The sequence below is a fragment of the Bombus vosnesenskii genome, unplaced genomic scaffold, assembly GCF_011952255.1.
Source record: "Bombus vosnesenskii isolate JDL3184/JDL3185 unplaced genomic scaffold, Bvos_JDL3184-5_v1.1 scf7180000013267, whole genome shotgun sequence".
NCBI lineage: Eukaryota > Metazoa > Arthropoda > Insecta > Hymenoptera > Apidae > Bombus > Bombus vosnesenskii.
The window spans coordinates 5,869,426-5,891,899 of NW_022882927.1; the positions used below are offsets into that span (position 1 = coordinate 5,869,426).

Sequence of the window (22,474 nt, forward strand, 5' to 3'; positions counted from 1 at the left end):
ATATTCTATAATAAAGATAATAATTATATTAAATTATAATAGATTACAATATATTATTCAATATAATTCATATATTATTTTCCTTTATAGAAATTAAAAATCATATAAAAATATTATTTTATAATAATATGAGAAATTATCTACTTGCTTATGAAACATGTGATTTACATTTGATGAATAACAATTTTTATGCAGTTGTAACGAAACAACTTATTATAATAATAAAATTCTTACACGTTGTTGTTTACTTGTAAAAGTATATTTTGTAAATTTTTATGTAGTACAATTTTTTTTCAAAATGAATGTAATAAATGTATTTTACAAGAATACTGTTTTTTGTAACACCATCTAGAAATGGTAATCGATACAGAATATGTGACGATTGCGATATATCGAATCGTTCGATTAAACTTGTTGCAGTAACTGAGTACTCCGACTTGCGAATGTATACAAAACTGTGCAATTATGATAAACGTCAAAACGACGAATTCTTTTTAACGAACACCTAATTAATGCAAATTATTTTTTAACGAACGTGTTTTGTAATTTAATTCCTTGAAATGGAAAAGAATTTAGAAAAAACATTAGATGACGTGTAAGTTTTATACAAGAATTTTCTCATATATCTTCATCATATATCTCATATATGACAAAGCGATTATCTAAATTGATGTTTGTTTTAGTGCTACTGATACAAATATTTTGCAAAATGTAATATTCTCATTAACATTTAATATTCATATACCATTATTTTATATTCTTATTACTGTGCAACTAAATATAACCCTTATACTTAATAACTTAAATTGTGATACAATATGAAGAATTCTATTAATTTTGATGTCTATTGATATAACAATACATTTAAAAAATTTATTATAAAATACATTTAAAATGTAAAAATTAGCAAATTATTGATTAAATTTAATATTTTTTGATAGTAATAATACTGAAGGTATTATTGGCTGCATCTTGGCTGATCATGCCGGATTATGTTTAGGAGGTATTTCTAGCTAATTTTATTTACATTATACACTAAACATTATCTGGAAGAATAAGAATGAAACAACTATTTTCAGCCAAAGGAAATGCATCTACTGATAGTGCAGGAATAATTGCAGCTATTGCAGATCAAGTTGCAAAGCTAGAACCTAAATCACCAGCTCCAGTTATTTCTCTTCAAAATGATAGCAAGTAATGTCTTTTTATTGATTTTGTTTCGTTTTGTACTGTTAAAATTAAGATACAAAATTATTAATCAACAAATTTATTAAACAACTTTGAAACTCAACATGTCTTTAACTAATCTTTGAACTTGCACTAAATTAATATTAAAAACATTATAAATTATTTTGTAGGAAATGCCTTATACAACGCCAAGGTGCAGTAGTAGGTGCCATTTATAAGGATATTTCTATGTAAAATAGTTTTGTTATATAAATGAATAATATTGTTTGTATGTAAACTAAGCTCTATTATGTTTGTTATTTTGTTAATTATATATAAACTTTAAATATATAGGTGGCTTTTTAACACATCCTCATGAGATAGTAGAACTTGTACTTGATTCTGATTGTAATAGTATAGAAAATACATGATTATTAAATTTTACAAGACTTATAAGAGTTCGTTATAGCACCTTTGTAGATAGTTTGTAGGTAAATATCAATAAATCACCATTAAAACATATCTAAGGTCAGTCACTTTTCTTATGTCTGTTACTTCTTTCATACCATTTGTTTGTACCAAGTCTAATTAAATCATGGTGTTCATATATCCAAGAGACAAGTACTATCATAAACATTATCACTCCAATAATTAAGTGCAATAATTTTTCATCTGGAAAAAAGTAAGCCTGAAACATAAAAATTTCGAGTTGTAATACTACATTTTCTATTAATATATGGAATAATGAAAAGTATTACTCCATTACATGAGAGACATTAGTGATCAATGCTGCTATTAGAAGAGAAGCAGAAAACATAGGCTTTGGCACTAATCCACGTAATGGACGGTACATTGTATCTTTGTATCTTTTATTGATAAACATAGTAGAATGCACAATTCTTAAACTCATGTTTACACAGTTTCCAAAAATGAAACCAACTGGTCCAAACCAAATAGCAAATAAATAGGATGCACACAGAAATGCGATCGATTCGTAAATCATAATCAAATTGCTCTTGTTTATAGTCGCACTATCGGCCGTTGCATTGCTGTAACATTCTGTTACTCCATTTATTCCCAAAAGGAGGATAGCTAGACAATGTGCTCGCATTAAGAGTACTGGCAGATGTGAAATTAATTTAGTACCACCATATAACCATAAAAGTGTGCTTGAATATGACTGTCCAAACACTAAAACAACTAACCCAATCGACATAACAGCTGAACATAAATGTGTTAGCACATTTACGCTTTCTTGTATTTTTACCTTTAAAGGAAACTTATTTTTAATAATTTGTAGTATATGAATACATGAAAAATGTTTCATATAATACCTACAGGATTTTGGTCATTAACTGGTTTGTCTCGTTTTACCATTTGAGTAAAATAGAAATATCCACTTTCTTCTATTGGACGGAAAATAAACCTTGCTGCTAAAGAACCTAAATTATTTATAATTTCGTATGTTCCCTTTAAACATATGAAAATAAAATGAAATAGAAAAGAATTAATTTAATGAACTTATATATAAATACTTATTATAACTGATTAAATACCTGTTCAGTAAATGTTAATACTGGCATTACTGTCATAATTAGCCTTTCTCCTTCTGTTAAAATTTGCTTTAGAATTCCTTGTCTAAAGAAACTCCATGTAAGAATAGTCAACTTTTTATCTAGATATGATTCCTAAAAATGACAGTCTGTATACATAATACACAAAAGATCCATCTTAATACATACTTTGTTTGTCAATTGCCCAGGCAAAAAGTCCTTCACTGTTTTGAAAGGAAATTCTCTCACAACATACTCGTCAGTACTGTCTTTTAATGACATACGCCTCTTTAACTTATACTTGTTAAGCTTTTTAATATAATAATGAAAGTATAAATAGTGACTAGCAGTATAAAATATTGCTGCAACTAGTTGAGCTACACCAAATGCTAACAATGCATTCTCTGGATTTTGGAGTATCAATGGAACAAATGTTATAGTACGAATAGCAATCATGATAGAATCAAGTATAATCTAAAAAAGTTCAATAACTAATTATAAGTACAATTTCCCATACTATCTTTAATTCAAAATCTTACTTTCAACCTAACAAATAAAAATGCACTAGCGACCAGTTGAACGATTAAAGATGATAATTCAATAATACAAGACAAAGCAACTGCCCAAACTGCAAATGTATAATATGATGGTAATGCCTCAGATGTTGTTAAAACAGAAAGCCAAATATATCCAAACAGTAAGGACATTAAGAAACATATAGGAACCCTGAAAAAATATTTACCATCTAAGTATTTATATAGGTTTCATTTATATTATAATTAATCACTTTTAGAAACGAACGTCATCCATAATAAATTTACAACTTGAGCCCAATTATGTTCTGCTGTGTTGGTTAAACATGCTTTCATAAATGGTTCTCGAGACAGAAACAAAATCATTGATTCCAATAATAGTAGTCTCACATTTATGACTCCTAGAACAGCTTGACCCACATACCGAACAACGAAGGCATTTAAAATAAAAGTGACTCCTCTGCATAATATCTAAAAAGAAGTTGATTATAATTATTTTTCTCATATATATCTTAGTTTATTGACATGTTAGAAGCTATCAGATATTAATAAAAACAATATAACTTTTTTAAATATAAGCAAATAAAGGTATTGTAATCGCGAATAATAGCAGCAGAATTTGTATTTATATAAATGATATAATTTTTCTCATAGATAGAGAACGATGTTTTTTGCCATGAAATACTTAAATTTTAAAAGTGTTGTGTTATTGTATATACCTGAAATACAATATTGAACGAAGCTGTTTCCACGCTGCTTTTCAAAATATTTTGTGACATTTTTATGGACGATCAAATGAAAATATAAATGTTTCGAGATTCCCGCCCAAAGGGGTGATCAATGAAATTCAAGGTTATGTAAACACTTTAACGGTATCTAAAACATCAAGTCGATCATTTTTCAGTAATTTCATTCGCGCTCCTAACTAATCGGAACATAGCAAATACAAAAGCCAAGAATTTCTTCATACTGCATGAAACGGATTTCATGACGTAATTGCGTTAATTTTCTATATATATATGCATTGTGTCTAGTAATTTTGTGTCATGCATCTTCATCTATTCTTCCTAGTGGAAAACTGTTTTCAAAACAAAAGCTTTTTCCTAACCTTGGTGACACAGAATTTTGACATACATGAGATAAGGTTAGGTTTCACCTAGCAGACTATCACAGTAGAATCAGAGATTGTAGCGTAAGTAGACAATGATTAACTTGTGAAGTGATGTCATTACGCAATAATGTCCATGTGGTCTTTTCATTTCATACCACTACTTCACGGATACAAAATGTTAAATTTCTAAAATAGGTATCTCTGATCGCTTTCGTTCATTTAACAAATATTCTACGATGATTAAACTATCACATACACGATGACTCTTTAGTTATTAATTAAACGAAACGAAACATAATAATATTAAATATTTAATTATTTTTTTAAATTTTGCTATCAATGTTCGATAATGTTAATACAGTAAAGAAAATCAAAAATTATACTAATCGAAAATGTTACAAGAAAGTAATCCAGCAGCCACCACAGGTGCGAAAAACGTTTTCGTTACTTCGTTAATCGTAAGTAAATTATTGTGTAATGAGTATATGATGAAATAACATGCATGCCTCTATTATCATTAATACACATGGCAATTCTTTACATTATTATAAAAAATTATAAAACTTACTTGATAATCATTTTATATAAATTTGTATTAATGTTAATATCCTTCCAATCTTTTTAAAAAAGTTTTTATAGTTTATTTACTTAAAAATAACAAATATATTAAATAGCGCCAATTTTTTAAAACAGAAATTATATTTTCTTGAAAATTAGCGTATATAATATTATTTTATAACATTTATTTATGAATTTACGTTAACAATTCATGGATATTTTTGCAACTTAAAGTTATATTTTTATGATATACGTATTTTTAATATATATTGTATATCTACTATATATAATCTAAGAGCAGTTAGATTTTTAAGTCAACATCTACACATGCAATTGTAAGAAAAATAATATTTAATCGACGATAGTCAGGTGCTCTCGCAGGAACTATGTGCGATTTTATATCATTTCCTTTGGATACGCTTAAAACGCGATTACAAAGTCAACATGGTTTCTTAAAATCTGGTGGTTTTAGACAATTGTATAAGGGTTTAGGCCCCGTAATGATAGGATCCGCACCATCAGGTAAACTTAAGATAACAATTTATCCTTTAATACATTTTAAAAATAAAAATAATATTGATAAAAATATTCTTTGCAGCTTCGTTATTTTTTATAACTTATGAAACTTTAAAAATAATGTTTCAACCTCAAATACCTGAACAATATCACGTGTTTATACATATGACTGCCGCGTCAGTCGGAGAAATGGTAATTTATATCTTATTAATGTTATATGTAAATAATAACAATAATAATAATCAATATATACAATTTAAGGGTGTGTGGGTACTCGGTATCTCAGGTTCGGATCAGGTCAGGCTCACGATTTCGAATACCTGCACACCCCTAATATAATCAATATACAAAGCATAAACGATCCTTTTTACCTCTAAACATACAATTACAAGCAGTTTAGTAATGCTGAGATGTTACTAATAGGTTGCATGTCTTATTCGAGTCCCAGTAGAAGTAGTGAAACAAAGGAGACAAGCATTTTTAAGCGATGCCCACAAATTACCTTTGAGAGCTTTATATCGTGGTTACGGAAGTACTGTGATTAGAGATTTACCGTTCGGTTTAATTCAGATGCCACTCTGGGAATATTTTAAACTTTATTGGAAAAAGCACGTGAAACGTGAGTGCACGCCTATGGAGGGTGCTATCTGCGGATCGACGTCAGGTAGAAAAATAAAAAAGAGTTAATTAAATCACGGGCATGCATTAACATTGTATATTTTATTATTACGAACATTGATTTTTATAGTTGCCATATCTGCGGCCCTAACGACACCTTTAGACGTTGCAAAAACTAGAATAATGTTGTCGAATGTGACGGTAGGGAAAGATGAAATAAAAATATCCGCGATGTTAAGCAAAATTTACCACGATCATGGTTTTAAAGGGTACAGAACAAGCTTGTCTCTTAAATATTCGATTCTACTTGTTATCCTACAAACATAATAATCGATAAATATTTTCAGACTTTTTGCAGGCTTTGTACCAAGAGTGTGTGGTTTTACTATTAGCGGATTCGTATTTTTTGGTGTTTACGAAAAAGTTAAAGAAATTTGTACTGCGGTTTTGCCACCATAATGTTGTGAAAGATACATTTATAAATATAAATCATGGTTAATATTTTGTCAAATGATACTACCATAGAGTCAAAATAGAAAGAAAATTGAGACAGAAGTTAATTTCGTATGTATTTGGTAGTAATTTTATCATAAATATTGCATGTTAATCTTTCATCAGCAATATAATATATTAATGAATAAGAAAATTTTTTTAAACTTTTTTTATAATCACATTGCATTTGTTATAACATATTTTATTACTTTTTCTATTTCTACTACCTTTACCTACTCTTATTACTTTTCAGATTTCGAAGAGAATGAGTATTTACGTTACATTGAATTTTACTCATGACATAGAAAAGTACAAAATGAAAATACAATTGCATTTATATTTTAATTATTAATAGAAAGATACTGTAGTCTTTACCGCAAATTTTGCATTTAAATTGTAATAATTAAAAATGAGAAAGCACACTTTTATTCCACAATATATCTAAATGAATGTGAGCATGCACGTATTAGGAAAGAAATAAAGAACACAAAGAAATGTAAAATATAAAGTATATTTAAAAATAATCAACAAACATGAAAATTTTCCTTACATTTACATATAATAATGTGTTGACTTATACTGCACATTAATTTATATTCGTGATATTCACTTGTACAAAATAATATAAAATATGATAAATAAGAAAATTATGGTAATTTTTAATACTGACTTTGTTATATTCATTAACAACAATATGTTACTTTGGGTTCGTTACTTATATCAATTACCTCTTCAATTTTTTGTACATTATTTGGATCAGACATAAAATCTTGTGCAATTTCATTAAACAATTCAGCTACAAAATTAACTTAATAAATATCACACATTATAACAATAATGAGAGTGTATAATATATATCCTTACCAACATTTTCTCCAGTTTTACTAGATGTTATAAACAATTTAGCTCGAATACCAGCAGTATATGTTTTTACAACATCTATATTAGGAGATGGAACTGCACCATGCTCTAAAATATCATTTTTTGTTGCACAAATGTATATTTTACATCCTTCTTCAACTTCCCTAAGCTCCCTTATCCAGAATTTTGCTCTTTGAAATGTATTTGATTTTGTGATATCATAACAGATAACAGCAGCCTTCGCACCACGGTAATATATCCTACTCATAGCATCATATCTAAAAATATATAATTTATGACAATCAACATTCTTGAATTTTTCATTTTTGAAGATTACTTACTTCTCACTGCCTGCTGTATCCCATATTCCCATGATAAGCCTTTTCCCATTGACTTGCATTTGCTTAGCTGCAAACGCAGCGCCTATAGTCTAAGGAAATTGGAACTGGGTTAATTTGTTTTGTGACGCATCTCTTAGATGATTCTCAGTGCAAATCTTAATAACTTTATTTTACAATATTCCTTCCACTTCGCGGACTAAGAGGAACAAGACAGACTAAATCAGTATAGTCCCTAAGTCATTCCAATATGAATTGTACAATTGACAAACAAGAATCTAGAAACAAGTTCTTTATAATCTGATATCTCTAGAGAAATTGGATATACAGACTAAATTTTCCTTATTTGTTCTACATATTACGTTAAATGATTAAAGAAAAGATAAAGAAAACAATTTCGAACATTTATTTAATTTATTACATTATATAAAGTAATGTATAATATACACGTTGTATGTGATTGTACTTACGTTTTGGTAAGATAGACCTTCATTAAACCTTTCATTTACGAAACGTTCGACGAGACTCGTTTTTCCTACAGCTGAGTTACCCAATAAAACCACTTTCAAATCGACGCGATTCATCCCTAAATAATGAAACTTCCTCAGTGTAATAATGCTACGAAATAAGTACTAGTCCTTTTTGTACCATTTAGGTTAGAGTAATTGTTTATTTTTTATATTAAAGAGTAACTACTGTTTAATATTTGTAGGAGATAAATCTGAAGGTGACTACAATGCCCTTTGATACGAAAGACGTCATCAAGAATTCAGTACAATGTCTATTCCAAGAAAAACTGGTAAACTTGCATATAAATACGTAACTAAATAAATACTCTATCAAGCATTTATTACTTATTACTTGTCACAGATGGCGCTTTTATATTTTTACTATCTCATTGTATATCACATCTGATCATACCTACTTTAAATTCAATTTGTATTTTATATAAATTTATGATAATATTAGGTAAGATCTCAAGGACAAATAATTACATTTAATATCTTTTAATAATTTTATATTTGTAATTTTATAATTATTTTCAATAAATATTTGTTTGAATAAATTACAACACATAGAAACTTGTAATATTAGTGAAAACTTATGTTATTTTTCTATTTTTCTTCTGTTGTAAACATTTTTATTTAAATGTATCTTCCAATAATAAAATAATTCTTCAACAATGCCAAAACTAAAAATTAGCATCTTCTGTTTGTATATAATAATATAAATTTTGTAATGAATTTCTTTAATTTTACTTAGCTTTCCCTTGTGCAGCAACTGCAGCCATTGCAGCTTTTACAGTTTCTTCGTCACCTAAGAATTTCATAGATACAACAGGCTTGAAGTTTTCATCTAATTCATAGACAAATGGAATACCAGTTGGTAAATTTAATCCCATGATTTGATCATTGCTCATTTCTAAAAAAAGAAACACATGATTATTAATATAATAAATAAACAGAATTGGTTGTGCTTTGAGAAAATAATAACTGACGATCTAAGTGTTTAACTATGCCACGTAAACTATTTCCATGAGCAGCAATGATAATCCTTTTCCCTTCCTTCAATTGTGGAATAATAGTATCATTCCAATATGGCAATGTCCTCTCAATTGTCAATTTTAAAGATTCAAATTTAGGGAATTCTTCTGGTTTTGGTCCATCTGCATATCTTGGGTCTTTTACTATTGTTTCATAATACTTGTGGTCTGATTCCATTGGTGGAGGAGGTACATCAAAAGATCTTCTCCAAATTTGAACTTGTTCTTCACCATACTTAGCAGCAGTTTCTGCTTTATTCATACCAGTCAATCCTCCATAATGACGTTCATTTAAACGCCATGTTTTTTGAACAGGAATGTTTTCTTGACCACTTTCTTTAAGAATTGATTTTAAAGTTTCTTGAGCTCTTGTCAACAATGATGTATGAGCGATATCAAACTTAAGGCCTGCCTGTTTGATTGCTTTTCCAGCTGAAAGTGCTTCAGTTTTACCTATAATAAACATATATATGTCAAACAATAGCATAATTTTGAAAATAATGAATTTCATCTCATTACATAAACTATAGATTATTTTATTTTTTTGACCATGTGACATATTTATAGGATAATTGAAATCATGGATAACTGTAATTTAGTGATAATGTCACTATCATGACTTAGGTGCAAATTTTTATGCAAATTTATATTGTTAAGGACATAATTAAAGCGGTAAAAGTTGAATAAAATTGGAGTTTTACTTATTAAAAATTATTAAAAATTATAATGAGTATTCTATTGTAGGTATATCCTATGCTTCTGTATACGTATTCTATGCATTTTTGCATCTCCAGATTTTGTATAATTGCATAAATATCCGCTACCTAATCATGACACTTATTCATTAATTTATCTTTTTCTCTATAGATATACGTCTTTAAAATAAAGAAACTTAACCAATGAAACATGGTTAACATCACATTCGAAATATTTGACCTTTTGCCCTTGGAGTTTATTCTCAGAATTTCCTTTTAAAAAATGACTTACCCTTGTCGGATAAATCGGCGTCATACCATCCGCAAAATAGATTCAATTTATTCCATTCGCTCTCTCCATGACGTACCATAACAATTGTATATTTCGACATTTTTTTATTGTAGGAGCTAACTGCACGCAAAGACGAAAGACGATTCGTAAACGGCGATTTACTCTGTTCAATATCTTTGCACAACTGCTTTAATCGAAAGCCCCCGTCCCCACCACCTGTCACATCTAATCGTGTAAGCACTTTATTCAAAATTTTACATGGATACATTCTAACATTTATTGTTTATGCTTTCACTTACTTTCGTTATATCGGCTAAAAAATTTTTTCTATTCAAGAATATAACTAAACTAGCGGCATATATTTACAACCGTTGGTATTTTGACTTTGTTCCTCATTCATTTATTCACGTAATAACACATTTCGCGCCATTGCAAGTAGTTCTCATTGTACGTTATATTAGCTGCAACACGTATGAAAACTCGATCAGTTTGAGTGTTAGTTAATAAATATATGAAGTAAATAATTATTTCTGATTGAAAGTTTTTATACGTTAATAATTAATTGCAAGATTTTCTAAAGGAGAGTCTCTGCTCGAATGAAGTGAAACATAAATATAACCTTCATGAAAATGAAGTGTACTAATACGAATTTGAAATCTAATTTAAAATGACATTACGAAAATAACGAACACAAGTTCTTATCGTTGGGCTGATAATACATGTTAATCTATTTAAAGAATTTTCATTCTGTTTAAAGAATTGCATATAATGGAACTTTCAGATCAGCAAGTTGATGATTCTTCCTTGTCATTAGATACGAATTATTTACAAATCTCGTGCAACTGGAAAATCAGCAATAATAAACAGCTTCGTGATGCTTTCACATTAGAAGCTTCGTCTCTAAAATTTATGAAGTAATCCAGATATTTACATATTAAAATATATTAATTTTTTTCATATAATAATTATATATATACACTTATTCCTCTATATACACTGTATACTTATTTGTTACTTATAAATACACTAGATTTGTGTATTTAAAGTAATATAAAACCTGGAAAATATAAAGTATTATAAATATCCTAATTTACTATCAGATCTTGCCATATTTCTTTGTTATTTTAATTTATATTCACATTTTTATAAATAAGTATGAATTTTTTTATAGAACTAACTTCGAAGACATAGTTTCTTTAAGTACATGTATATCTTTACAACCAATTGAATCCAACAATGAACCATGTATGCTAGATGTAAGATTAACTAATGGGCAGAGAATTTCCCAGATTGCTGTAGTTTCTGAAGCTTATGTATTAGAATTTTTCAAACAATTTGGGGAATATGAAACAACAAAGTTTGCTGAATTTGTAGATGAATTTGAAGACAATTCAGTCTACTTTGCAGAGACAGCAATTTTTCCACATGCTACAGAAGCTAGCATTAAGGTATAGAGAATACATACAATGGATTTAATTTACAAAAATGTATATTTAATTCAAAATTTCTATTTTAGTTTACAAAAACAAAAAGTAAAAATTCAGTTATGTGGATATATGGTATAAAGCTCTATGTAACAGAGTCAATTAATGAACCTAAGAGTTTTTCTACAGAAATATTTAATCCTGAAATAATAAGAAATTTCTTAACTAAACTTAGTTTTAACAATGAAGAGAACAATATCACGAGTGATGTTCAGTCATGTTACATGAATATTTTGAATTTATCAAAAAATAAAGGTGTTCAGAAAAACAATGAAGAAGAAGTGGCACAATCTGCGATTGATAGCACTGTGTCAAATAATATAGATATTATGACATATATTGATAAGAAATTTGAAGATATGGAAGAAAGATTAATGAAAAAAATTGATGAAATGGAACAAAAAACAAATGAAAAACTTGATACTATTTTAAGACAATTAGAAACTCGATGTAGTGTCAAGTGACCTTTCATTTATATAATTTAAAAGCATATTTGTAAATAATGACAATATATATTTAATTCTGTATGGAATATATATGTAAAATATACACATATAAAAAATTTTGAAGATAATAGTTTTTCTTAAAAAGGATTTTATTCCTAAGTGTTTCCTGAATATCTATTTACACATTTTTGAACCTTCACATATAGTGATGTCAAGTCTTGTATATTTTGACTATCCGTTACATGTACCTTTTATTTCTCATTTTTGTATTGCAATTGAACCTTTTAAATACATGTAAATATTAATATGTAAGAACATACCAAGAATTATATTACACTTCATCTAATTCTGTTCTTTCTATAAAATTTTATACAGATATAAAAATCACGGAACTATGATGCACAGAAAGATATATTTGCATAATAAAGTAAAATGTTGGTAACATAAGGTTATTTTAATCAGAATTATTGCTATCTTGTGGAGGATCCCATTGATGAAGTTGTTTCCTCCACAATCTTACCATGCTATCCCATCCTCTTCTACTATATTTAATATATTTTGGTGGTGTTCTTGGATGCTCTCTTGTACGTTTTTCTCTAAAATATGTGTAACCAATGTAATATTTTTCAACATAAATATTTCTGACCATATCGTAACAAACAATATTCTTACTTAGGCACAGCCTGTATGTATCTATCATATCCAATAGTATTTTTTCCATAATCTATTTCTTTTTGTCTACGAGCTAATACTTTAGGATCTGTTTCATATTCTACCCGTCTCTTATTACTATCTGAAGAATTAGTAGTAGAACTTGAATCACTATTGTGTCTAGTTCGAGAAACTTTTGCATCCTCATCATTTATTTGATTTTCCCTAGCTCGTTTGCGAAAACCATCATCATGCTGCTTGTTCCTTACATTATCTTCATAACTTATACTGACTGCATTGTTTCTTTGATTTTCTCTGAACTTAGACATGTTATCAATTTCTACATTTGAACTAATATCTTCTTCTTTTTTTTGTTCACTATTAATATGTGTCTTAGCTGCACAAGAATTAGTTTCTAAAAAATTCTCCCTCTTTGCATCCTTATTAGAGTCTACTATTTTGGTCAATTCATGTGAACTCATGCAAATGGCTTCATTAAGAAGAGCATCATCTTCTTCTGTTAATTGAGTCCACGAAGTATGCATGTCTAATTCCATTTTATTTCGATCGTAGAAAAGCTTTGTAACACAATCTACGAGATAAAACTAACGTCAAGCCAAATAAACAGTTTAACCTTAAACCGACGAGAAAAACCAATAAATAAATAGTATCTCACCTAACAAGAATAACCTAAATGAATAAAACAACTTTTGTATTAGAACATAGAAGGAAATTGTTAATTGTGCGTTTCCGTAATAAATAGAAGAATTCGTGAAATATAATTATTATTTTGTGATCACTAAACATCGAAGTTTCGAACACGCGATGAAATTGCACTTAATTTTAAACAAATTTATAAAATAAGTTCATTCTTACAATTGTTACGAATTCTGCAATGCGCGCCTTTTCTGATAATCTAACATTTGCGCACCTCAAACAACTTTTCAAGTTCAACTTAGGTTAAAAGATTTGAAACTTTTTTCGTTGTTGATCTTTGTAGAACATATATGTTACGAGTACGAGAGCAACGATCGTCCAAAATTTCATTTCTTAATAATCGTTCCATGCATATCGCTCTAAGATTCTATCGCATTTTCTTTATTTTAAACTCACTATCGTTTTCGTAAAATTGAATATTACAAGATGTCGGCGATAATCTAGCGCTTTTTGTTTGACAAGTTCGCATCCCCGCATCGGTTTCTAAATATCTTTGATGGGCGCGCAAAAGGGTATAAATCAAATTTTAATCAAAACAGAATAAGTATGCTTATATATATTGTCATTGTTGTTTCTTACTTGGTTTTAATGTACAAATTAATTTTATTTCTTTCCTGTTCTTTTACCTAAGACTTCATTAGTATATGTAAAAAATAATAGTAATTTTTATTCTTTTATACATTTTTTAAGGTTAAAAGGCAAATGCAATAAGATTACAAAACATGTATAGAATTTACAGATCTTTAGGTTCCAAATGATTTTGTAAAGATGTGTATGACTTTAAAAAGTAAAAACCATTGTTTTAGTTGGATTGAAGTACTTGAGGTTGCAATGGAATTTATGAAAGAGAATGGGTATGTTTATGTATATTATGATTATACTTGTAGAAATAGTAAAACTTTATTTTAACTCATGTTATAATATTGATTACAATATAATTTTCATTTTAGTATTGATGCTTCTACAAGACAAATCATTTTGATGTTTGATTTTAATCAGAAGCGGATATTATTACACAATTTTAAGCAGATGCAATTGTAGATACCATTTCTGCAGAAAACACTAAGTTAATCACAATGTAAATATTTATTTTAACATCATTATACAAATTATTATATATAATTTAATTCTATAATTTTATTATTTAGATAAGAGAACTATTTCAACTAGTCTTAAAATTAGTGAAATTTTTCTTAAAGATGTCCATGAAAAGGTTTCATCTATTAGACTATAGTTATTTTTATAATATATTATTGTGGATCACTATGAAATTTATTTACTAGACTAATAGCAAACATATAATATTTGATAAGGCTATATTAAATTTGAAATTTTCAAATACAAACATCAAAAAAGCCAAGTATATATATTATTACACCTTAGAGTTGCTTGGTAAAAAATATCAATTGCTTCTTATATTAAAGTAAGGAGATACTGTGAAACAAGAAATCATTTATATGTATTATGTTATATGTAATAGTTACAGTTTAATATTCTTATTTTTTTTTAATAGACACCAAAAGATTTTGAGCATGGTAAAAGGCCAGAGGTAATTTAAAGCTCCAGACTAAAAAGGAATACTTAGATAGATAGACAGTTCCTTATGCAAAGTATGATATTTAAAAAGGATACAAATATAAAGGAGCTTTTATTTCAGTATTTGGTATATATTAATTTGTTTTTACTAATATAAATATTATAGATATTCATCCAAATACATATATTTTATTTTACAAATAATATATATAAGATATATATAAGAATTCTTTATACATATATTGAAAGTAACATTGTTTGTGATCATAAAGATATGATTATATATTTTATTTAGAAGTGAGAAGAAACAACAAGATAATATGCAGATCAATGATAATATTAATACTAAAGTGTTTATTAAAAGATAGAACATAGCCGATATTGAAACTAATTTGTATAAAGAATTACTTTTGTTTCTGGATTTCTCAGATATTGATTTTGATGAATTGGTATAACAAGAAATAAGATAACAGATGTTACTATATATACGTATGTACGTATTTGAATATTTATCTAATATGTTCTATTCATATTTTAGGCTGCTATTATGTAACTTCTTCAACTCGTTTACAGTATTTTAAGTACCCATCTAATAAAGTTTAATCGGATTATATTTGAAATAATAATTTTACTTTTTGTACGAGATATCTCGTACTTTTAAGCTATGTGTGAAAGAAAAATATGCGATATATTTTGTATACGCGCAAAGAACAAATATTATGCTAAAAGGATCGTGAAATAAAATTCTGCGCGACAACGAACTTCTTGCGAATTCCTAATTAGAAGACGTTCGACCCTCAGAATGAAGCCCACCAGAAACTGATGACATTATCGAACCTGAATATGGAAATGACGAGGCCTCCTGCCCACCTAACACCCACTCCATTCCTCATCAAATTCTCCGAAACTGTCTATCAAACAACAGTACCACAGTAACGATTGTACATTTCTATACATTTTATATATTATAAAATATATCTATACAAGGATGTTCTTAACAATGAGTACTTGGCATTAGTCATTGCATTTTAAACCTCTCTTGTAAAAGGAAGATTATTTTTTCCAAGATAAGGTTTTTCTTTAGACATATTTTATTCAAAATATCTTATTCTTTATGCTCTTTCTGTGAGAGGTTTAGATTCCATAGTTGCGTGGATACTGTTAGTCCTATGGTTTTGATACATCCTGTATAACGTAACGGCACTCACTTTCAGTACGAGTGCCTGCGGTGAGCGCGAATCCGGTGCAATCTCAGTCAACGAAGAGACGCCGTCTCGCGTAGATCAACAGGTGCTCTTTCCCGTGCAGAACACGTTCACCAGCATGGGTAAGTTTCAATCCTGTTTGCGCCAACTTATTCGAAACGGACAAACTTAAAGCTGCTTGCCGCGCTCGATTCTGAAACGCTGCAACGTATTGAAGCTTGTTTCGGCAGCGAAAGCAATAAATCAAAGGTGAAACCCACGCAGTAATGCCTTGCGTCTTCGTTTAGGTATGCAGGATGAGACACACGAGTACATTAGACTCTGTGCTTATGCGTCTTTGCTGACATAACAATAATGTTGCGTATTTTCCATGTTGACGTATCATCAATAATAAATTTTATAATAATTACATTTATTATAAAATTTATCTGCTAACGCTGGATTTGAATATTAATTTTTGAATCTATTGTATGGTTCTGTCTTAATCGTGCAAAGGATAGCTACAAGTTCAATGAATTTAAATACTGACTAAATCTGAAATTATAGATATCTACGATTGTATTGTTGCGTTCAAAATAATTAAAGAATTACTCATGTGACTGATCGGTATCGGTATGGTATTCGCTACTTAAAAGGCTTTGGTACGTCGTTTAAGTCTTACGTTCACTAAAAATATCACCATACTGAGATTTTTACAGTTATGGTAATTATCTTCTGAACTATTAATAAGTATATTATTTTTTCTAAGAATTTAAGCGATATTTAAGGTAGCGGAAGATCAGTTAAAAGTAAAGATACAATCCTACGCTATGGAAGGACAAATTAGCAACTTTATGCTTACTACGGTGAATGAACTAGATCTTAAATGTCATAGACAAATGTCAAGGAGGAAATGTTACATCAAAATGCATCTCGTTGCATACTTTGAAGATTCCAGACTGTACTGTCTGGATCGTTTTTCGTTAGAAATTACAATCAATAATAGTTGTGTTTAATTTCTGACAAACGATGAGTCAGCGATCACTTTCGCAATTCTTATGCTTTTACACCTCGTTAAACATTGACCTAGAAAAGAATACCATCACGATTAGGAAATAGGAATCAGCTGTTTGGGAGATAAGTCACATATGCCTTCTTTAATTCTAATTCTTCGATTTTTATATATAAACAACCTGCTTAATTTATTTTTATGTTTAGAAATCAATACGTTTTATTATATCAATATATTAAGTTAATAGAATTCCATTAAATTAATATTCTGTGTTAAGTAATCTTTATACTTTTCATTTTTATATACACAATTTTATTTTACTTGCAGGCATCATAACTAGAAACATCGATTCATCCAAGATTAGCTTTATAGATTTACATAAACGGCATTTTAACATTTTTATAAATATGCCATCATTTATAAGATGAATTAAAAGGGGATGGATGTAATTTGATTGATCATTCTTATTTCTATTCACGAGTGTCGCATGGTGTCAACAAAATGTCAGGAGGGTATCGGTTCAACGAGATCAGTATCTTGAAACAGGAGCAAGCCGATCGAATGCACCACACGGAACCATACCGACCTCGTCGTCCTTGCAGAAATGCGCTTGAATGCTGCCTAGATCGACAGTAGATTATCCAACGGATAAAAATAATGTCTGTCTGACTGTATCCTCCCATTACTCACGTACAATTAAAGATAAATCCAAAGCAAAGATCGGTTTAAGAGAACGATTACAATTTCTCTTGATTCATATCATTATGCTCTTTATGTAAATGTAAATGTGTTCTTGAAGATGTTTCTTTGAGAAACAAGTATCTCTGTTTCTCTTCTTTATCATCTTCTTCAAATTTTTGAGAAATAAACAAATATTTCCTATGTCGGTTTTAGAATAGTGGAGTTTTAGAGAATTGGAAGGAATTTTTTTCATATTGGTCGAATTGGTTGTTCTTTCTTCCTTTTTATTCTACCTTTCCTCTTTTATTGATAATTTATTTATTCTCTTTTCTATTTTCCATTGTATGAAAATCCAAAGAAAAGCTATTGGTATTGAAGTACTATTTACTATTAAACAACTCTCTTTTTAGTCTTTGTTGTTGTAATCTCAAAAATATAAGTGTAGAAGATATTCCTTTTTGAAATTTTTTTGCAGCCATGGGTTACAATAATTCAGTTAATAATTTAATAAAGTCGAACGACAATACCGCAAGTAAATTCAATTGAAAGAAGAAAAATCGTGTCGAGCGTATAATGAACATGCATGGCATTGACTCCTTTTCTTCGCGGCCCAGTTTTTATCGTTTACGTTCATTTAATAATGAACCATGTCCACAAGCCAACTTGCGTAAGTTTCCATGCCCAGAATGAAACTTTTTGCTCTGTCCCAATAGTGCCCCGCCTTTTAAGTATGGAACCGATCTCTTTTTCATTTCTTCATTTCGTTTGGAGTTATATATATAGTAGTTCTCCTTTCTCTCATCTCCCCTTTTCTAAATTACATATACTTGTTAGTTTCGCATATTATTTTTATTATTATTTCACATAATCCCTAATAAGTAACGCATATTAATTGCACCTTATCAATTTATTTTATTAAAATAATAATTCTTTCAGGCATTGCAAACTATTCTATTTCCTTAAAAAATCACACCCATTGTCATACTTTCTTTCTTTTTTCTAGAACAATATATTTCTTCATCTTCTCAAGATCCGTATATATTTTTATTTCCTTATTTTTAACTTTTTTATCATTTTCGTTATTTTTCATACGTTTCTCATTTCACAAAAATCATCCTTTTCTTTTTTCAGGAATCGCATACGCTTGTAGTGTGGTGGCTATGCTTGCCGTAAGTATATCAGATATATCACGGTTTCTTATGCTTCCTGCTTTTCACACTTCCGGAACTAATCACGAATGCATTGTACATAATTCGTTGCTGGCGAACCGATGAATCGGAGAAATCGTCCATCGTGAGAGGAAAGATTATACTTTACTTTTTTCATACCTAAGTTCAACGGCTTACACAGAATCCCGAATTATTTTTGTATCATTTTCTTTCTTCTTTTGTTATTGATTCTATATAACTCTACTTGAACTTTATAAGAAATCGCACGCAAATTGCGCACTTTGCTTTCTTGCGTAAAACTCGCGAACTCGGAGTCGAAGAATATCGATCCTTTCACAAATGGAAAGTGCAGTTAATGACGTATGAATCATATCAAATGAGATGAAGATTGACATAAACTGTAACGATCCTTTAAAATAGGAATGTTTTCTTTAGCTTGTAAAGTAAAAATACTTGGTAAAAAAATGCCTAAAAAATGAGATATAGAGGTTTATGTAATTCTGTTTATGTGTCTTAGAATTTTGAAATATCTTTTTATAATTTGGAAAAGCATAATTTTTTTCAGTAACTTACTTAAATGACTAGAACTTCTAATATATATTATAGCAGATTTTGTTACATAAGTAAGTTTCTAAAAGATATTATGCTTTTTTAATTTTAACAACATATCACTGTTAAATACTTTTGTTTATAGGTAATATTTTCATTTACGAAAGTATTTAAAAATATAAATTCCTCGATCGCTATTTAACATATCAATTATTCTTAGATGATTGCAAAGAAAGCTTACGTGAATGATTCCAATAATTAAAATAATTACTTAAAAATTAAAAAAAGAGATTGAAGATTCTCTAACTAGAAAACAATTAGAATAATAAAGAAATTGTTCTTAATAGGTAATCCTTCTAACAGTGGAGGCTGGTGACATGATGCGGAAGAGCATTGTTTTCGACAAAAATACTCCAGATGTGTTCTACTGCCCGCAACAGAAACCGACTGGTTTCCAGAAGATGATCGTGAACGCGAAACCGTTGTCAAGGCTTTGCCAATTCGAGGGGAAACCGATCCCACCCGATTACAAGAGCGACTGTTACAACGACGTGGACGAGACCGAATACGCGTGCAAAGAGAAGTACAGAATTATGGTGAGTCATCGTCGAGGTCATGGGCCTCGAAATTTCTCACCGAAAGCGGTCAAACCTCGGGAAAATCTTGGAACGCGTATGAACAGAGAACAAGGTGTACTCAAGTGCAACCAGCTGGGACGAATCAGATGAATAAGACAGAAACAGCAATGTTTTGATTGAATTGTTAAAGAGGAGCTTATGCGCTTCAGCTGCATTTTACGCGTTCTACGTTAACGCGATTAAACCTTTCTGTAACGAGGTTTAACTGGAAGTCGAAAACGCGAGAATGGAAACAGTTACTTACATTAATGTGCGAAAGTTTCCAGATAGACTTTTCAATTTATGTTCCAACGGAGTTTTCCAAAAAAATTTCAAATGTGGCCTGATTTAGGCCTGTTTTAAAATTCAAGTTTACTTCTTTAGTTTAATCTATAATCTCTAACGTCTATCTTGTATGTTAAAGAATCTCTATTAATGATTTTACATTTAATTAATAAAATAAAATGCTTCCAATTGAACTTCAGAGAATCACACGGAAGAAGTAAGCTAAGCTAAGTTTTACTAGTGATGCACGCATCATCCGATCATCATCAACGTAACATCATGTCCATCACGTGTAACGCGACTGGTGTCGGTTTTGTTTTCTTGCAGAAGCGATTCAGAAACAAAGCAGAGGGAGATGAGAACACCGTGGATGACTACGTCGACAAATAGATGAGAAATTGGTGCTGCACGATCAAGCAATGCGTGCAATTTTGCAAATGGGTCCCTCCACTAATGCTCAAGCTTGCAACCTCCAGTCCTATAATTACAAAACATTTTTCTTCCCCAAATTCAAACGTCCAATTAAATAGTTTATAGATACGATCAGTTTAAGAAGGAAACGTAGACTAACTAGTTAAATTATTCATGTTAACATTTAAAATGTTATCATACCACGTGACAATATTAGAATATATATTTATAGTGAATTCACTTTCTTATATAATTTTCTTTTTTAATTTTCATTGTAAGTGATATAAAATATTTAATGCTTCATCTTTTTCTATTTTTTATTGTAAGATCCAATCTTACCGGTGCTATTTTGTTGTTTCCGTGCTTGGTGACCGGAATTTGTAATATCTTTTACGTAATAACATTAATAAAACTAACAAAGGAGTTGGGCAAATTGATCATTAATTCTTCAAATGTAGCTTCGACGGCTGATACTTTGATAACCGATTGCACACTAACTTTGCATCATCTTGTTTCGTTTGATTCATTTGTGCACGTCTAAATTGTCAGATGGATATTCTATGATAAAATGTAAATTATAATTGTGACAAAAATTTGGAATGTCTTTTATATCTTCTATGTGACAAAATTACGTTTATCTGTACTTGTGAAAATATAACTTGTTAATTAACTGAAATTATTTGCCAAAATATTAATTCATTCTTGAACTTCATCAATCATGAAACGAACCTGAAGACTTCATCAAACATGTATATTGTGGTAGGTAGTATTTCATTCATGATGTTTGACCAAATTATAAAAGATAATTATTAATTTAAAAGTCTGGAATCTTTTTTTTTATATACATATATTATTTTTATAAATGCATGTCTGTTTTAGATGCGACTACATCCACCAGGAAGTGAAACACCATATAATGGTTCACGTTTAACAAAATTCCTAGCTTTTGATAAAGATATCTATAAGAAAAGGAATCAAATTGAAGATAGTGATTAATAAGAAAAATTTATCATATATGACATAATGGCATTCTTCTAGGGCAATTATTGGCGAATATTCTAATACCAATTTAATATTTTTCTATATTCTAATTGCTTTAGCCATCTTTTTAATTTACTTGTAATTTAATTTTTTAATTTCCTTGAAGTGTGTCTTTTTCTTAATTGATTTTATCGTAGTGATAAGATTCATACAATCTTTCATAATATCAATTGTAAATAATTTAAGTTACTTTGTGATTGATGGTTAAAAAGAACACATGCTCATTATTAATTGAAATGTTTAACGTTCCTATTCACTGTAAAGTGTACAAAGCTTATTTAACATATTTTTGTAATATATTTGTAATATATGCGCCAGAGCTTGTAAAGCGAGAAAATAATATATACCAACGAGTACTATTTTCGACTTTGTAAATTATTACATGTAAAATAAAAAACAATTTCATATATTACA

General features: G+C 29.1%; 8 protein-coding genes across 17 annotated transcripts; 4 read left to right on the forward strand and 4 right to left on the reverse strand.

The window, feature by feature from the left end:
* The first annotated feature begins 372 nt into the window (after positions 1-372).
* LOC117230699 lies at positions 373-1,616 on the forward strand. Its single transcript, XM_033488402.1, has 4 exons — positions 373-595; positions 942-1,003; positions 1,080-1,194; positions 1,359-1,616. Exons 1-4 carry the CDS (start codon positions 561-563, stop codon positions 1,420-1,422), a joined length of 276 nt encoding a protein of 91 aa, XP_033344293.1. The 5' UTR covers positions 373-560; the 3' UTR covers positions 1,423-1,616.
* On the reverse strand, positions 1,252-4,452 carry LOC117230689 (protein RFT1 homolog). 4 transcript variants are annotated; one of them, XM_033488384.1, is made up of 9 exons: positions 4,362-4,452; positions 3,973-4,129; positions 3,522-3,724; positions 3,260-3,446; positions 2,910-3,194; positions 2,724-2,855; positions 2,506-2,637; positions 1,934-2,434; positions 1,252-1,855 (listed from the first exon to the last, which is right to left on the reverse strand). In XM_033488384.1, the coding sequence occupies exons 2-9, from the start codon at positions 4,030-4,032 to the stop codon at positions 1,697-1,699; spliced, it is 1,659 nt and encodes a 552-aa protein (XP_033344275.1). In that variant the 5' UTR covers positions 4,033-4,129; positions 4,362-4,452; the 3' UTR covers positions 1,252-1,696. The 4 variants fall into 4 exon arrangements, with proteins under 4 accessions (XP_033344275.1, XP_033344274.1, XP_033344273.1 ...); XM_033488383.1 differs by having other exon boundaries at positions 4,224-4,362; XM_033488382.1 differs by lacking the exon at positions 4,362-4,452 and having other exon boundaries at positions 3,973-4,320.
* LOC117230693 (S-adenosylmethionine mitochondrial carrier protein-like) lies at positions 4,422-7,050 on the forward strand. The gene is made up of 7 exons (XM_033488392.1): positions 4,422-4,822; positions 5,288-5,444; positions 5,521-5,630; positions 5,862-6,102; positions 6,187-6,325; positions 6,404-6,620; positions 6,802-7,050. Exons 1-6 carry the CDS (start codon positions 4,757-4,759, stop codon positions 6,513-6,515), a joined length of 825 nt encoding a protein of 274 aa, XP_033344283.1. The 5' UTR covers positions 4,422-4,756; the 3' UTR covers positions 6,516-6,620; positions 6,802-7,050.
* A 133-nt stretch (positions 7,051-7,183) lies between these two features.
* LOC117230697 (ras-related protein Rab-24-like) lies at positions 7,184-8,661 on the reverse strand. Of its 2 annotated transcripts, none has more exons than XM_033488400.1 (4): positions 8,218-8,661; positions 7,751-7,839; positions 7,417-7,687; positions 7,184-7,344 (listed from the first exon to the last, which is right to left on the reverse strand). In XM_033488400.1, exons 1-4 carry the CDS (start codon positions 8,329-8,331, stop codon positions 7,273-7,275), a joined length of 546 nt encoding a protein of 181 aa, XP_033344291.1. In that variant the 5' UTR covers positions 8,332-8,661; the 3' UTR covers positions 7,184-7,272. The 2 variants fall into 2 exon arrangements, with proteins under 2 accessions (XP_033344291.1, XP_033344290.1); XM_033488399.1 differs by having other exon boundaries at positions 7,413-7,687; positions 8,218-8,627.
* Positions 8,662-8,748: 87 nt separating this feature from the next.
* LOC117230691 (phosphoglycerate mutase 2) lies at positions 8,749-10,501 on the reverse strand. Its single transcript, XM_033488388.1, has 3 exons — positions 10,278-10,501; positions 9,246-9,743; positions 8,749-9,169 (listed from the first exon to the last, which is right to left on the reverse strand). The coding sequence occupies exons 1-3, from the start codon at positions 10,375-10,377 to the stop codon at positions 9,003-9,005; spliced, it is 765 nt and encodes a 254-aa protein (XP_033344279.1). The 5' UTR covers positions 10,378-10,501; the 3' UTR covers positions 8,749-9,002.
* Positions 10,502-10,668: 167 nt separating this feature from the next.
* On the forward strand, positions 10,669-12,321 carry LOC117230692. Of its 3 annotated transcripts, none has more exons than XM_033488390.1 (4): positions 10,669-10,772; positions 11,035-11,191; positions 11,449-11,725; positions 11,794-12,321. In XM_033488390.1, exons 2-4 carry the CDS (start codon positions 11,046-11,048, stop codon positions 12,223-12,225), a joined length of 855 nt encoding a protein of 284 aa, XP_033344281.1. In that variant the 5' UTR covers positions 10,669-10,772; positions 11,035-11,045; the 3' UTR covers positions 12,226-12,321. The 3 variants fall into 3 exon arrangements, with proteins under 3 accessions (XP_033344281.1, XP_033344280.1, XP_033344282.1); XM_033488389.1 differs by having other exon boundaries at positions 10,676-10,793; XM_033488391.1 differs by having other exon boundaries at positions 10,680-10,724.
* Positions 12,322-12,343: 22 nt separating this feature from the next.
* On the reverse strand, positions 12,344-14,094 carry LOC117230694 (histone RNA hairpin-binding protein). 2 transcript variants are annotated; one of them, XM_033488394.1, is made up of 3 exons: positions 13,735-14,094; positions 12,880-13,450; positions 12,344-12,803 (listed from the first exon to the last, which is right to left on the reverse strand). In XM_033488394.1, the coding sequence occupies exons 2-3, from the start codon at positions 13,413-13,415 to the stop codon at positions 12,662-12,664; spliced, it is 678 nt and encodes a 225-aa protein (XP_033344285.1). In that variant the 5' UTR covers positions 13,416-13,450; positions 13,735-14,094; the 3' UTR covers positions 12,344-12,661. The 2 variants fall into 2 exon arrangements, with proteins under 2 accessions (XP_033344285.1, XP_033344284.1); XM_033488393.1 differs by having other exon boundaries at positions 13,535-14,069.
* A 113-nt stretch (positions 14,095-14,207) lies between these two features.
* LOC117230696 lies at positions 14,208-22,419 on the forward strand. 3 transcript variants are annotated; one of them, XM_033488396.1, is made up of 5 exons: positions 14,208-14,429; positions 16,326-16,438; positions 19,120-19,157; positions 20,054-20,302; positions 21,899-22,419. In XM_033488396.1, the coding sequence occupies exons 1-5, from the start codon at positions 14,344-14,346 to the stop codon at positions 22,013-22,015; spliced, it is 603 nt and encodes a 200-aa protein (XP_033344287.1). In that variant the 5' UTR covers positions 14,208-14,343; the 3' UTR covers positions 22,016-22,419. The 3 variants fall into 3 exon arrangements, with proteins under 3 accessions (XP_033344287.1, XP_033344286.1, XP_033344288.1); XM_033488395.1 differs by lacking the exon at positions 14,208-14,429 and adding an exon at positions 15,680-16,043; XM_033488397.1 differs by lacking the exons at positions 14,208-14,429; positions 21,899-22,419 and adding exons at positions 15,700-16,043; positions 20,936-21,695.
* The last annotated feature ends 55 nt before the right edge of the window (positions 22,420-22,474 follow it).

What these genes read in the sequence shown, in the direction of transcription:
- LOC117230696 (XM_033488395.1), top strand. Translation starts at nt 15,934, where the DNA reads ATGACATTATCGAACCTGAATATGGAAATGACGAGGCCTCCTGCCCAC. An exon ending in GTGTGGTGGCTATGCTTGCC is followed by an intron (nt 19,158 to 20,053) that starts GTAAGTATATCA and finishes TGTTCTTAATAG; the next exon opens with GTAATCCTTCTAACAGTGGA. An exon ending in AAGAGAAGTACAGAATTATG is followed by an intron (nt 20,303 to 21,898) that starts GTGAGTCATCGT and finishes TGTCTGTTTTAG; the next exon opens with ATGCGACTACATCCACCAGG.
- LOC117230694 (XM_033488394.1), bottom strand. Translation starts at nt 13,415, where the DNA reads ATGGAATTAGACATGCATACTTCGTGGACTCAATTAACAGAAGAAGAT. An exon ending in TACATACAGGCTGTGCCTAA is followed by an intron (nt 12,804 to 12,879) that starts GTAAGAATATTG and finishes CACATATTTTAG; the next exon opens with AGAAAAACGTACAAGAGAGC.
- LOC117230699 (XM_033488402.1), top strand. Translation starts at nt 561, where the DNA reads ATGGAAAAGAATTTAGAAAAAACATTAGATGACGT. An exon ending in GAAAAAACATTAGATGACGT is followed by an intron (nt 596 to 941) that starts GTAAGTTTTATA and finishes ATTTTTTGATAG; the next exon opens with TAATAATACTGAAGGTATTA. An exon ending in TGCCGGATTATGTTTAGGAG is followed by an intron (nt 1,004 to 1,079) that starts GTATTTCTAGCT and finishes AACTATTTTCAG; the next exon opens with CCAAAGGAAATGCATCTACT.
- LOC117230689 (XM_033488384.1), bottom strand. Translation starts at nt 4,032, where the DNA reads ATGTCACAAAATATTTTGAAAAGCAGCGTGGAAACAGCTTCGTTCAAT. An exon ending in CGTTCAATATTGTATTTCAG is followed by an intron (nt 3,725 to 3,972) that starts GTATATACAATA and finishes ACTTCTTTTTAG; the next exon opens with ATATTATGCAGAGGAGTCAC. An exon ending in CTGGGCAATTGACAAACAAA is followed by an intron (nt 2,856 to 2,909) that starts GTATGTATTAAG and finishes TGTCATTTTTAG; the next exon opens with GAATCATATCTAGATAAAAA.
- LOC117230697 (XM_033488399.1), bottom strand. Translation starts at nt 8,331, where the DNA reads ATGAATCGCGTCGATTTGAAAGTGGTTTTATTGGGTAACTCAGCTGTA. An exon ending in AAGGTCTATCTTACCAAAAC is followed by an intron (nt 7,840 to 8,217) that starts GTAAGTACAATC and finishes CAATTTCCTTAG; the next exon opens with ACTATAGGCGCTGCGTTTGC. An exon ending in GATACAGCAGGCAGTGAGAA is followed by an intron (nt 7,688 to 7,750) that starts GTAAGTAATCTT and finishes ATATATTTTTAG; the next exon opens with ATATGATGCTATGAGTAGGA.
- LOC117230692 (XM_033488390.1), top strand. Translation starts at nt 11,046, where the DNA reads ATGGAACTTTCAGATCAGCAAGTTGATGATTCTTCCTTGTCATTAGAT. An exon ending in TCGTCTCTAAAATTTATGAA is followed by an intron (nt 11,192 to 11,448) that starts GTAATCCAGATA and finishes ATTTTTTTATAG; the next exon opens with AACTAACTTCGAAGACATAG. An exon ending in CTACAGAAGCTAGCATTAAG is followed by an intron (nt 11,726 to 11,793) that starts GTATAGAGAATA and finishes TTTCTATTTTAG; the next exon opens with TTTACAAAAACAAAAAGTAA.
- LOC117230691 (XM_033488388.1), bottom strand. Translation starts at nt 10,377, where the DNA reads ATGTCGAAATATACAATTGTTATGGTACGTCATGGAGAGAGCGAATGG. An exon ending in CGCCGATTTATCCGACAAGG is followed by an intron (nt 9,744 to 10,277) that starts GTAAGTCATTTT and finishes TGTTTATTATAG; the next exon opens with GTAAAACTGAAGCACTTTCA. An exon ending in CATAGTTAAACACTTAGATC is followed by an intron (nt 9,170 to 9,245) that starts GTCAGTTATTAT and finishes TTCTTTTTTTAG; the next exon opens with AAATGAGCAATGATCAAATC.
- LOC117230693 (XM_033488392.1), top strand. Translation starts at nt 4,757, where the DNA reads ATGTTACAAGAAAGTAATCCAGCAGCCACCACAGGTGCGAAAAACGTT. An exon ending in TTTTCGTTACTTCGTTAATC is followed by an intron (nt 4,823 to 5,287) that starts GTAAGTAAATTA and finishes AATCGACGATAG; the next exon opens with TCAGGTGCTCTCGCAGGAAC. An exon ending in CCGCGTCAGTCGGAGAAATG is followed by an intron (nt 5,631 to 5,861) that starts GTAATTTATATC and finishes TGTTACTAATAG; the next exon opens with GTTGCATGTCTTATTCGAGT.